This window comes from Salvia splendens, chromosome 6 (assembly GCF_004379255.2).
Source record: "Salvia splendens isolate huo1 chromosome 6, SspV2, whole genome shotgun sequence".
NCBI classification, from domain to species: Eukaryota; Viridiplantae; Streptophyta; class Magnoliopsida; order Lamiales; family Lamiaceae; genus Salvia; species Salvia splendens.
In genome coordinates, this window is record NC_056037.1 from 28,748,407 (window position 1) to 28,762,590 (window position 14,184).

The 14,184-nt window shown below is 36.9% G+C and overlaps 1 protein-coding gene across 1 annotated transcript; it reads right to left on the reverse strand.

Annotated features, from left to right (window-relative positions):
- Positions 1–12: 12 nt before the first annotated feature.
- On the reverse strand, positions 13–13,508 carry LOC121809058. The gene is made up of 24 exons (XM_042209609.1): positions 13,422–13,508; positions 12,951–13,310; positions 12,426–12,830; positions 11,892–12,278; positions 11,289–11,735; positions 10,793–11,131; positions 10,178–10,585; positions 9,657–9,890; positions 9,161–9,511; positions 8,783–9,022; positions 8,220–8,624; positions 7,714–8,064; positions 7,313–7,576; positions 7,034–7,240; positions 6,818–6,901; positions 5,320–6,723; positions 4,762–5,166; positions 4,288–4,638; positions 3,912–4,151; positions 3,338–3,757; positions 2,860–3,207; positions 2,456–2,719; positions 1,714–1,797; positions 13–1,620 (listed from the first exon to the last, which is right to left on the reverse strand). The coding sequence occupies exons 1-24, from the start codon at positions 13,506–13,508 to the stop codon at positions 13–15; spliced, it is 9,693 nt and encodes a 3,230-aa protein (XP_042065543.1).
- Between the last annotated feature and the right edge of the window lie 676 nt (positions 13,509–14,184).

Consider the following 14,184-nt stretch of genomic DNA (forward strand, 5'->3'; position numbering starts at 1 on the left):
TGAAAGCAGAGCTTATTTACTTTCTGGGGTTGTCACTTTTTTTGGAGATTTGCCTGTAATGGCTTTCTTCACCTTGGCAATTGAATGCTTCACTTTTGATCCAACGCCTGAAAGTATGTTGTGAGATTTCTTATGAGCTACTTTCATGTCTGTGTCTCCAGTATCCACCACGACTGGTGCTTCAGAACCTAAGTCCAATTTTGGTTCATGTGATTCATCTTCATCATCTTTCTCCTCATCCGTTTTCATGTGTTCATACTCAACCTCACCAGTGTTTTCAGCATGCATGTCTTCAGTGTGGCTGGTTGGCTCTTTTTCAGTGGGAGAATGATCTTCCATCTCAGAGGTTCCTCTCGTAGATACCTGAAGTAGATCTGACAATGAAGGTTTGTCAGTCTCCTCTGATTCAGGCTTCCCTTCTATTTGCTTGTCCTTTCTTTCCTCATTTCCGCATTCCTCTCTTTCTTTCTCAACTTTAGAAGGTCTCTCTACTTCATGTTCACCTTGGGAATATTCTGTAGATATATTCTTGTCGCCATCTTGGTTCTCAAGAATCAAATACCTGGTATCATCTGCTTCCAGAACGACATGGTTATCTTTCAAGGAAAGAGGGGATGCCTCCGATTCTGTTACATCAGTGCTAGCCACACCTCCAACACATCGTGGCTCATTCTCTGATATTTTGATGTCTGAACATTGGGCATGTGGCAAGACAAGAGGGGAGTCAATTTGTTGATTTCCTTCTTTTTTGTCACATTGACCTGTATTCTCAGCAGAACTTTGATGAATGCTTGACTCTGGGACCTTTTCTGTATCTGCAACACAGACAGCTTCTAACTGATTAGGGATATTAGATATATGTTTATCTTCTTCATGGACGTCCGCAGTATCCCTTCCAAGTTTCTGTTTTTCTATTTCTTGCTCTAGAGTCTCTGAGACAGGTGCAACTTGAATTGGGTTTGCTTCCTTTCCGTCACTGGTCTCTGTTCTTTCTTCTGATCCAGTTGCTTCTGGGACTGGAACAGCAGCCCCCAAATAAATCCCATCTTTTTCTTCTTGGACTTCAGCAGTGATGCATGCACCCTCTGAGAGTTGTTCAGTTAGTACAATGTCTTTGGTCTGTTGGTCTTTTGCCTCCAGTGGTGCTCCTTCAGTACTTTCTCCTATCGTTTTTGATGCAGTCATAACGGAAGATTCATCTGGTGTGGAGGCGTGTGTCATCTCTGTGCATTCATCATTCAATTCTTCCACCTCTTGTCTTTCTGTTCCAGTTGCTTCTTGGACTAGAACAGCAACCCCCAAATCAATCCCAGCTTTTGCTTCTTGCACTTCAGCAGTGATAGATGCATCCTCTAAGGATTGTTCTGTTAATTTTATGTCTTCACTAGCAGAGGATGCTTCACATTCTATGATTGTTTTAGGATCATCCTCTCCAGAAGACTTTTCTGTTGTATATTTTTCATTCTCTTCTGGGGTTTCCTGCCCAACATCACCAATTGCACATTCTGATATGTCTTTGGTTTGAGATGATAAATCAAACTGCTCAGCCTCAACACAGGCTTCTTTATAGGTCTCTTTGGCTTTCTCCTTGCTTTTCCCTTCTGAAAGTATCAAATGTTCCTGCAGAGTAGATGTCTAATTAGAAAATGGTTATTACCTATGCATTGATGATGAATTGGGTGTGTGCTATATTTCTTTCACCCCATCTTTTACCTGCAGTTCGTCTGAGCTGCAAATTTCATCTTCCTTGTTATGTTCCTCACTTTCTCCCTCAGGGATTATTGTTGTTTGGACAACCTAGACAACAACTTAGGGTATGGAGACGTGTTATGATGCAAATAAGTAAAGGAGATGGCCATACTTGTCCAGCTACATCAGAACTTCTATATAACAATTTTAATAAATGATTATTTTAAAATTTGGATCTTTCTAAAGGTATCAATTTTTACAGGTTTTGAATCAAACATTGATTTTTTAATTAAATTACTGCAATGATTTTAGTTTTTCATAATAGATTTTAAAGCCTGCTCATGATCTCTAAGCCGAGAAATATGATAAATTCTTATGTCACAGGATGGTGATTGTTAGTTTAACCTTCTTCTATAATAGCAATTCTAATATCACAAAATATCATATATGTATTCTACATATTCTTACCGAGTGATATTTAATATAGCCTAAGATTTTACGAATAAAATGTTGTGAACTGTAGAATTCTCCATTCACAGTGTAACTCAACTTTGTTAATCCAAAGATTGTTCAATATAGAATATAATAGTTTGTATTTTAACATTGTGTGGACTAATTTTGTGATATATACTGACAGTGTAACTCAACTTTCTTAACAGATCACTTAATTCCAGATAATAAAATAATATTGTTAGTTTCAACATAACAATTTGTTCTTAGTCAATGTGCACTCATAAACTGTGTGTCTGTGACTGTATATACTGACCTCATCCTTAGGAATTTCATTTTCAAAGATTGTTGGATCAATTGTTTTCTTCTCTTCATTGTCATTGATGACTACTCCAGAACTGGCACATGGAATTTGTTCTTCTTGAGCATTTGTTTCCCTAATTTCACTCGAACAAGATTCTTTTATATCCTCAGCTACTATTCGAGGCGACTCAATAGATACATCTTCCTTCATTAACATAGCTTCAGTATCTTGCTCATTTGGCGAGTCATCTTCTCGTGGAACACCTTTTGCAATATCCTACAATATGAATAGAAGAAGATTACAAACAGTGTTCAATCTGGAAAATGAATTTTTCTTTGTCCTGTTCTTTAAGCTTGGCTATCTTTTTCATCTACATGATGAAAAAAACTTAAAGTAGCAGAGTCCAATTCAATCACCTGAGCCTCTTGAGTTTCCTCGCCTGTTGCATCAGCTGTCTTTTCTGTTATTTTGTTACTTGAGATATCTTTCGAATCTGTGATTTGCTCCACAGTGGAACTTAATTCTGTATCTTGACAAGGAGAAAATGCCTTGATATCCTCAGTTACTATTTCTGTGTCAATAGGATCGCCAACCTCTGCTACTTCCTTAACCAATGTGCTTTCTGTGATGTTATCTTTTGGAACATATGAGACTGATGTGCTTTCACTATCCTTTACTGAATGTTCTTCCCGTTCCAATAGTAAGTCATCTACTTGGCTTCGTGAATCTTCTTTAGTGTCCTCATCTGTAGTGGCTGCATAGTTCTGCATCAAGTATAAGATATTTGTTAATCATTTTATCTTACAGATATACATTCTTGTTTTCTCTTTTCTAGCATAACATAAGATAACAATTAATTTTTAAATTTTTTTGCTGATGATAGAGTCAGCTTACGACTATGATTCTGGCCTCATCCTCAAGAGTTTCTTGCTTCAAATCAGTTGAATCAAATGATTTTGCACATCTTTCATCGCCCATAGTTTCGTGAGAATCTTTGGTTGAGGCTTGCTCTTCTAAATGGCTTGGTTTTCTATCTTGACTTGAAGAAGTATCTTTAACATCCTCATCTGCTACCTGCAATGACTCAATATATACTTCTTCGTTTACATGAGGACATTCTAGTTTTTCCTCGTTTTCATTCAAGTTGACTTTTACAGTGTTTTCATTTGCAAATTCAACCTCATGGGTAGTAGTTGGTTCAGCATCATTGATCTTCTCTGCAGGAACTTCTTCAGAAAAAGGTTCTTGTAAGCCACCTACTTCAATGGGTGAGTTATCCTCGTTGTCTCCATTTGGAACGCTTATTACGACGTCCTGTGAGGATAATTACTTAAGAACTTGATTGAGCTAAAAGAAGAAATATATTATTGAGTTCTCTTTTCATTAAGAACCTAGCTTTTAAATATCATTGCTTGACTTCAAATTAGCAAACAACAATTGATTTTGTATTTTCTACTTCAGAACTTACATTGTTTATATTAGCAGCATCAACAGTTATTTCCTGTGTGTCATCACATGGCCCTTGTGGATTAGCAGTTAGGATTTGCTCCTCCGTAGGGATTTCCATTTTTTCTTCTTCTTGGACTGGAATACTTCCCTCAGCTACTATTCGAGATAGTTCAATGGATTCACTTTCCTTTATCAATATAGCGTCAGTATTTTGCTCATCTGGTGAGTCATATTCCCGTGAAAAACTGTTTGCCATATCCTACAATATGAATAGAAGAAGATTAAAAACCATGTACAATTTGGAAAATTAGTTTTTGGTTTTCCTATTCTTTAAGCTTGCTATCACCTTCATCTACATGATAAAAAAAGTTGTAGTAAAGTCCATTTGAAATTACCTGAGCCTCTTGACTTTCCTCGCCTGTTGCATCAACTGTCTTTTCTGTTATTTTGTTACTTGAGATATCTTTAGAATCTATGATTTGTTCCACAGTTGAACTTGTTTTTGTGTCTTGACTTGGAGCAAATGCCTTGATATCCTCAGTAGCTACTTGAGAGGAGTCAATAGGATCCTCAATCTCTGCTACTTCCTTGGCCAATGTGCTTTCTGTGATGTCAACTTTTGGACCATCTGATAATGATGTGCTTCCACTCTCCTTATCTGAATGTTCCTCCTGTTCCAGTAGTAAGCCACCTACTTGGTCTTGTGTATCTTCTTTAGTGTCCTCATCTGGATTGGCTGCATAGTTCTGCATCAAGTATAGTATATTTGTTAAATCTTTTCCATCATAACATGAGATAGCAATTAATTTTTCAAAAACCTGCCCACTAATTTTCTGATAATAGAGTTAGCTTACTGCTATGATTCTGACCTCATCCTCTAGAGTTTCTTGCTTCAGATCAGTTGAATCAAATGCTTTTGCATGTCTTTCATCACCTATGGTTTCGTGAGAATCTTCAGTTGAGGCCTGCTCTTCTAAATGGCTTGATTTTCTATCTTGACCTGAAGAAGTATCTGTAACATCCTCATCTGCTACCTGCACTGACTCAATATCTACTTCTTCGTTTACATGAGAACATTCTAGTTTCTTCTCATTTTCATTCAAGTTGGCTGTTACAGCGTTTTCATTTGCAAATTCAACCCCATGGGTAGTAATTGGTTCATCATCATTGATCTTTTCTGCAGGAACTTCTTCTGAAAAATGTTCTTGTAAGCCATCCACTTGAACTGGTGAGTTGTCCTCATTGTCTCCATTTGTAATGCTTATTACAACATCCTGTGATGATAATAACTTAAGAACATGATTGCGCTAAAAGAAGAAATATATTACTTAGTTCTCTTTTCATTAAGAACCTAGCTATAAATTATTCTTGTTTTTCTTGAAATTAGTAAACAACTATATTATTGATTTTTTTAATTGAGAACTTACCCTGTTTTCATTAGCAGCATCAACAGTTTTTTCCCGTGTTTCATCATTCCCTTGTGGATTAGCAGTCAGGATTTGCTCCCCAGTAGGGATTTCCACTTTTTCTTCTTCTTTGACTGAACTACTTTCTGTCCAGGACACTGCTGGAGCTTCCAAAGAAGGTATGTTTTCACTCTCATTTTGTTCCTGTTGTGAGCAATTTACTGATCTGTCACATTGATCTGTGTTCTCAACAGAACTTTGATGAATGCTTGATTCCGGGAGCTTTGCTGTATCTGCACCACAGACACTTTCTAACTGATTAGGGATACTAGATATATTTGTATCTTCTTCATGGACGTCCTCAGTATCCCTTCCCGGTTTTTGTTCTTCTATTTCTTGCTGTAGTGTCTCCGAGGCAGGTGCTACTTGAATCGGGTTTGCTTCCTTTCCTTCACTGGTCTCTGTTCTTTCTTCTGGATCTCCCTTCACTGGATTTTGATTGTTTGACACTCCAAATGATTCCTTACAGAATTCCTTGTCTTGGACATCCTCGCCAGTATCTCTGACACTTTGAAGATTCACTGCATCATCTATTCCTGCTATCTTCTCTTCAGTATGCCTCATATTTGATTCTTCTGGAAAATCACGAAGTTTTGCCTGTTGGTCTTTGGCCTCCAGTTTGGTTCGTTCTGTACTCTCTCCTATGCTATTCAATGTGGAAATCTCCGAATTTTCCACTGGTTCAGAGGTGTCTGCCATCTTTGTGCATTTATCATTTAATTCTTCGACCTCTTGACGTTCTGATCTGGTTGCTTCTGGGACTGGAACAGCAGTCCCCAAATAAATCCCACCTTTTTCTTCTTGCACTTCAGCTGTGATACATGCACCCTCTGAGAGTTGTTCAGTTAGTGCAGTTTCTTTGGTCTGTTGGTATTCGGCCTCCAGTGGGGCTCCTCCTGTACTTTCTCCTATATTTTTGGATGCTGTCACAACGGAAGTTTCATTTGTTGTGGAGGTGTCTGCCATCTCTGTGCATTTATCATTTAATTCTTCTACCTCTTGACTTTCTATTCCAGTTGCTTCTGGGACTGGAACAGCAGCCCCCAAATCAATCCCAGCTTTTGCTTCTTGAACTTCAGCAGTGATGGATGCATCCTCTGAGGATTGTTCTGTCAATTTAATGTCTTCACTAGCCGAGGATACTTCACATTCTGTGATTTGTTTTGGATCATCCTCTTCATAAGACTTTTCTGTTGTATATTTTTCATTCTCTTCTGGGGTTTCCTGCCCAACATCACCAAATGCACATTCTGATATGTCTTTGGTTTGAGAAGATAAATCAAACTGCTCAGCCTCAACACAGGCTTCTTTATAGGTTTCTTTGGCTTCCTCCTTGCTTTTCCCTTCTGAAAGTATCAAATGTTCCTGCAGAGTAGATGTCTAATTATAAAATGGTGATTACCAATGCATTCATGATAAAAATGGGTGTGTGCTACAATTCTTTCACCTCATCTTTTACCTGCAGTTCGTCTGAGCTGCAAATTTCATCTTCCTTGTTATGTTCCTCACTTTCTCCCTCAGGGATTATTGTTGTTTGGACAACCTAGACCGCAAGTATAATAGGTTATTGAAACTGTACTGAAAGTATAAATGGCGAACCTGTAATTCCTATGTATTACAAGTGCTACGCTTCGGAGTGGTCATCAATGTTGGAAGTGAACTTAAATGAGCATACCTCTTTACTTGAATCTTGAGTGTCTGTTTTCACACATGCAATATCTAAGTTGTGAGGATTTTCACCGTCTTTTTTCGGTGTAGGCTCCTCAATGCTCGTTTCCAGCTCTTCTTGGTGGAGGATTCTCTCCATTGCTTCATTTGCAAATATCTTTTCTTCGACCTCTTCTGAAGCCTTTTCTCCAGCTTCTTCAGAAACTTCTGCTACCTGCTCAATGAATGGCATTTCAACGTCATAAGACGCAGAGCTCTATAAAAAACAGAGTATATATATACTAACCTCATTCTTAAGGGTTTCATTTTTAAAGATTGTTGGATCAATTGTTGTCTCCTCTTTGTTGTCATTGATGACTACTCCAGAACTGGCACATGGAATTTGTTCTTCTTGAGCATTTGTTTCCCTAATTTCACTCGAACAGGGTTCTTTTATATCCTCAGCTACTATTCGAGGTAACTCAATAGACTGATCTTCCTTCATCAACGTAGCTTCAGTATTTTGCTCATTTGGTGAGTCATCTTCCCTTGGAACACTTTTTGCAATATCCTACAATATAAATAGGAGATTACAAACCGTGTACAATCTGGAAAATGAGTTTTTATTTATCATATTCTTTAAGCTTGCTATTCTTTTCATCTAAATGGTAAAAAAATCTTAAATTAGTAGAGTCCAATTGAAATCACCTGAGCCTCTTGACTTTCCTCGCCTGTTGCATCAACTGTCTTTTCTGTTATTTTGTTACTTGAGATATCTTTAGAATCTATGATTTGTTCCACAGTAGAACTTATTTTTGTGTCTTGACTTGGAGCAAATGCCTTGATATCCTCAGTTGCTACTTGAGAGGAGTCAATAGGATCCTCAATCTCTGCTACTTCCTTAGCCAATGTGCTTCCTCTGATGTCATCTTTTGGTGCATCTGATACTGATGTGCTTACACTATCATTTACTGAATGTTTTTCCTGTTCCATTAGTAAGTGATCTACATGGTTTCGTGAATCTTCATTAGTGTCCGCATCTGTAGTGGCTGCATAGTTCTGCATCAAGTATAAGATATTTTGTTATATCTATTTATCTTGCAGATATACATTCTTGTTAACTCTTTTCAGCATAACATGAAATAGCAATTAATTTTTAGAATTTGTTCCCTAATTTTCTGATAATAGAGTCAGCTTGTTAATATAATTCTGACCTCGTCCGCAAGAGTTTCTTGCTTCAGATCAGTTGAATCAAATGACTTTGCATATCTTTCATCACCCATGGTTTCATGAGAATCTTCAGTTGAGCCTTGCTCTTCTAAATTGCTTGGTTTTCTATCTTGACCTGAAGAAGTATCTTTAACATCCTTATCTGCTACCTGCAAAGACTCAATATGTGCTTCTTCCTTTACCAGAGAACATTCTAGTTTTTCCTCATTTTCGTTCAAGTTGGCTTTTACAGTATTTTCATTTGCAAATTCAACCTCATGGCTAGTAGTTGGTTCATCATCATTGATCTTTTCTGCAGGAACTTCTTTAGAAGAAGGTTCTCGTAAGCCATCCACTTCAATTGGTGAGTCATCCTCATTGTCTCCATTTGGAACTCTTATTACAAGATCCTGTGATAATAATAACTTAGAACTTGATTGAGCTAAAATAAGAAATATATTATTGAGTTCTCTTTCATTTAGAACCTAAGTATTAATTGTCCTTGCTTGACTTGAAATTAGCAAACAACAATTTATAGTGCATTTTCTACTTCTACTTCAGAACTTACATTGTTGTTATTAGTAGCATCAACAGTTATTTCTTGTGTTTTATCAAATATCCGTTGTGGAGTAGCAGTTAGGATTAGCTCCTCAGTAGGAATTTCCACTTTTTCTTCTTCGTGGACTGGACTAATTTCATCACCTACTATCTGAGGTAACCCAATGGATACATCTTCCTTTATCAATACAGCTTCAGTATTTTGCTCTTTTGGTGAGTCATATTCCCGTGGAACACTTTTTGCAATATCCTACCATATAAATAGGAGATTAAAAACCCTGTACAATTTGGAAAATGAGTTTTTGTTTTTCCTATTCTTTAATCTTGTTATCACTTTCATCTACATGATAAAAAACTTCTTAATGTATTAGAGTCCAATTTTAATCACCTGAGTGTCTTGAGTGTCCCCGCTTGTTGCATCAACTGTCTTTTCTGTTATTTTGTTACTTGAGATATCTTCCGTATCTATGATTTGGTCCACAGTGGAGCTTATTTCTGTGACTTGACATGGAGCAAATGCCTTGATATCCTCGGTTACTACATCAGAGGAGTCAATAGGATCCTCAACTTCTGCTACTTCCTTAACCAACGTGCTTTCTGTGATTTCATCTTTTGGAGCATCTGATAATGATGTGCTTTCACTATCCTTTTCTGAATGTTCTTCCTGTTCCAGGAGTATATCATCTACTTGGTCTCGTGAATCTTCTTTAGTGTCCTCATCTGGAGTTGCTGCATAGTTCTGCATCATGTATAAGATATTTGTCAAATCTGTTTATCTTGCAGATTTACATTCTTGTTAACTCTTGTGAACCCTGCTTGTCTTGAAATTAGTACACAACAATTGATAATGCATTTTCTACTCCTAATTATACTTGAGAACTTACATTGATTTTATTAGCAGCATCAACAGTATTTTCATGTGTTTCATCACATGTCCCTTGTGGATTAATTTTCACTCTTTCTTCTTCTTTGACTGGACTACTTACAGTGCAGGACACTGCTGGAGATCCCGAAGAAGGTATGTTTTTACTCTCATTTTGTTCCTGCTGTGAGCAATCTTCTTGGACTTGCATACTCTCTTTTTTGTCCTCACTTGGAGTAGTATTTGCAATATTTTGCTGGAATTCCAGTTCATTTGTTATCTATTTAATACATGGAATCATATTGGTATGATACTAAAGTTTTAATGCTAAAATGATGATCAAACAAGAACATAAAAGAAATGCAAAGACAGTTTTTATTTTGGCTAGTAAGTAGAACTACAGAGAAAGTTTATACCAAACTGCTGCCAACTAACCCATATATTAATGAATACTTATGTGTTTTTTTCTAAAAGATGATCAATAATGGTTCCCCCATTTACCCCTGTGTAATGATGAAGATAGTTAATAAGTTTGATTCTCACCTCATGGTTAGTTTCAACCTCCAGACTAGTTTCACTATCAGCTATCTCCTCTGTGTTATCATCCTTGATTCCTTCAAGAGGCCTTTGCTCATTTGGAGAACTTATTTCTCTCTCTTGACCCAAGTGGGTTGTCTCAATCTCCTGAGCTGCCTCTTGCAAGGACTCAAGGGATGCTTCTTCCCTGATCAAACTGCCTTCAGTGATTTTAGGAGTCTCAATCTCCTGAGCTGCCTCTTGCAATGACTCAAGGGATGCTTCTTCCTTGATTAAACTGCATTCATTGATTCTTGGTGACTCCTCAATGTTGGCATTCTCAGTCGAAGCTCCATTCAGTGGATTCTGTGACACAACTTCTTCGAATGGCATGTTATCTTCCTTGCCATACTCCGAAATATTTTCTACAATATCCTGTGGCAAGAATAAAAATCATGAAACTTCTATTTGCCAAAACTCCGGAAAAGGATGATGTTGATCATATACTTTTAGGGTCAAGTTAGCCAGTTATTGTTTACTTGTGTCTTTACAACCAACTCAAATATCGTAATCCGTAGTTATGTTTGCATCAGGGGAATTTAATTATCAATAATCAAGATATTTCACAAGTTTGATTCTCACCTTATCCTTAGGAGTTTCATCCTCTTCCCCTGTTTTATTATTAGGCATCTCCTCTTTGTTATCGTCAATGATGGCTTCAAATCTTGTAGTGGGGCTTTCCTCATCTAGAGAACCTATTTCCCTGTCTTGACTTGAAGGAGGTGTTTCAATATCCTGATCTGCTACTTGCAATAACTCGAGGGGTTCTTCTTTCGTGATCAACCAGTCTTCAGTAATTTTTGTTGACTCCTCATCAATGGCATTGCCTGCTAAAGCTTCGTTCAATGGATTTTGTGAGCCAACTTCTTCAATTGGTATCCTATCTTCCTTGTCACAGTCTGGAATATCTTTCGCGACATCCTGAAGTAAAAATAAAAATCATAAAAGTCTATTCAATAAAAATCTAAGGAGTGATGCTTTTATCCTTTTGTTTAGGATCAGGTCTAGCCATCTATTATTCACTAATGCGTCAAATAAGATACTGAATCAATGATGATAAGCTAAGTACATTATTCACCTTTGTCTCCACATTTCCCTCATTTGCATGAGTCGCATCAACAGATTTTCTCTCTACCTTGTTAGTTGAATTTTCTTGTGGATCTGAATTTGAGGTTTCTTCCTCGATGGATTTGTTTATATCTGAAACTGAATCATGTTGTTTAATATCATCAGGCTTGACTTGCAAGGAGTCAATAGGCATCTCCACATCTGTTTCTTCCTCCTCATATATACTTTCTGTGTTCTCCCCATTTTCCAAATCAGGTTTTATTGACTCTTCGCCCCAATTTTTGGGTTCATCGATATTTTTTGATTCCATGATATTGGTTTCCTCTGCTGGAGCTTCTATCAAAGATGAATTTTGATTGTCCTCTTCCATACTTTCCTCATGTTTCCCCACTGAGTAACCCACTTGGGTTACTGCATTCTCTTCAATGTGCTCATGTGGAGTTTCTGTGGCTACATTCTGCAGCCAGATAATATACAAATTGATAAGATATAAGCTATAGGGAAATTATTTCTGTTCATTTCTTTTCTTCTTGCAGACACGTTTCAATGTTCAAAATTGTATAATCGTAAGAAAAAAGTCCACATTCTAATTTTGATGCTTAGTCGTACGTACCTCTAGAGTGAGATCATGCTTTTCAGCTGCACCTTCGTCAATTAGTTTTTCGCTTATAATTGTTTGGGAGTTCTCCCCTAAGCTTTGCTCTTCAAGTGAACAAGTTGTTTCTCTGGCTGCACTTGGAGTAGGTGTATTATGATCCTGAGGCTGCAAACTCTCTTTCTTTGATGTAGTACAGTCTGTACTTTTCTCATCATTGGGAAATTCAACTTTGCTTGCAAATTCGTCGCTAGTTTTTGTTGACTCGTTATCTCTGGCCTCATCTTTTGAAGTTTCAGTTAGTGACAGTGTTTCCAGTTCCTCTTCCAAATTTATATCTTGTGCCATTTCTGAGTCAGCCACTTTGATCAGCAAGCCCTTGTCACTACCCTCATATGAGACATTCTGCAACATGGACAAGAAAACTAAATATAATGATGTATGTGCTCAAAGGGAAAAGAATAATCTGGTTCCTTTTTTTTGGAGGGTTTACTATTCAAGATATACACTAGCTGAGTAATGATATAATTCAGTTCAAAATATGATTTTCACCTGTAATTCCTGAGTTTTCTCATTGGTATTAGCTGCATCAGTTCCCGTTTCATCACTGGGCATTCCTTGTGAATTTTCAGCAGGGATTTGCTCCTCAAGGATACCAGTTGCTTCTGTGCATTGATCGAAATCAGATGTTTTTATATCTTCAAGTGCTGCATGTAAGGATTCTACAGCCTTTTTGCTCTGCACTTCTTCTGTCAGCAAAACACTCTCAGTGTTTTTGTCCTTTCCAAACAATTCTTCTCCACTTGGTTCCTCGTCCTTGACAATTACCTCATCATTACTGGCGTTTGCTGGGTAATTATTTATCGAGGATAGTTGTTCATTTTCTGTTTCTTGACCATCAACATGGACGCATAAATTCTCTTCCGTCTTCTCATTTGGAATAATTATTGGAACATTCTACAAGAAGAAGAATAAGGTCACTCTTAATTATTATTTTTTTTCTTTTTTAGTACTTCTATATTTATATGATGAAGCTAGTTGTTATAAAATAATATACTAGTAATATATGACCAGTACCTCAACATTTTCTTCCTTTTCTGCTTCTCCATCAACTGTTCCACCTTCTGATACTTTGTTCACTGAATCAGGTACTTTTGTATCTTCAGAATCTACATGCACATCTCCTTCTTTTATAGATTCCGTCTTCGGTGGCATACTTTCCACATCCATCTCATCAGCACAAAACTCAGCTTTCTTTGGCTCTCCATCCTCAACACGAGCCTCATCCAAAAACGTTGATGTGTCACTGACTTCTAGTGGCAAAGGTGTTTCATTGCTTTCCTTTTCCGAGTCATCTTCCTTTTTAGTTTCTGAACCTTCCAGTTCGACCAATGAGTTTCCTTCGGAATCCTCAGTCAAAACAGTTGTAGACAGATTCTGCAGAATTAATAAAAAATTACTAACTCCATAAGTTTATTGATAAATAATATTACTCTTTTCAAACTGAAGCCATATATATCTCTTTGTAGTATGACTCCCATGTTGTACCTCACTAACTTCCTCGTGTTTGTCAACCTCATCAATTATATTTTTATCCTTATAGTCACTTGTGACTTCTTGTATAACTTCATTCATGGTTTCCTCTTTGGGAGAACCAGAAAAAATTGGTAGAAAACACTACAAGTGAAATGTTGATTTAATAACGGCCGTAAATATATGTATTTTTCTTTCTAGGGTGAAGCTATGAATCTTCAAGCGTGTCGATGACTAAGTAAAATAGAACAAGAAAAATTGGCAGATCAACATGAAAGGTTAATTTACTCAGAGCAATGTAAAAGTTATTCTTATTACTAGTATCCTTGTTTTAGAATGAAGCTACTATTCTTCAAATTTGTGATTTGATGTGTAATTTTCGAGTTCAAATATTGTATGCAAGATCACTCAAGTTTACTAAAATAACTCTAATATTACAACGACACTGCAAGAATACAGGGTCGACTGTAGTACTTTGAGTGTCGATCCACAGGGAAGGTAAAGATTAATTAACTCCTAAACACAGAAAACACATGCCAATGAGGTATTTTGATTTGAAGATTTTGATTAAAAGATTATGCAAAAACAATTACAAAAGATTAAACAAGCAAGACGAAATAAGAGAAGAACGTGTTACTCCCAACATTCACGGATAAAACGATGATTTATTCTAATATCCAACTCTATCTTATGAATTACGGGACTTCAAAATCAGTTCACAATGCTAGCACTAAACATGCTTGACATACGAAAGCTTAAGAATAGTTGAACACATATT

Excerpts from the sequence above, each read along its gene's own strand:
- LOC121809058 (XM_042209609.1), bottom strand. The coding sequence starts at position 13,508 with ATGAATGAAGTTATACAAGAAGTCACAAGTGACTATAAGGATAAAAAT. Across the intron at positions 9,891-10,177 it reads AGGTTGAAACTAACCATGAG|CAAAATATTGCAAATACTAC; the intron begins GTGAGAATCAAA and ends CTGGAATTCCAG. Across the intron at positions 1,621-1,713 it reads GCAGCTCAGACGAACTGCAG|GAACATTTGATACTTTCAGA; the intron begins GTAAAAGATGGG and ends TCTACTCTGCAG.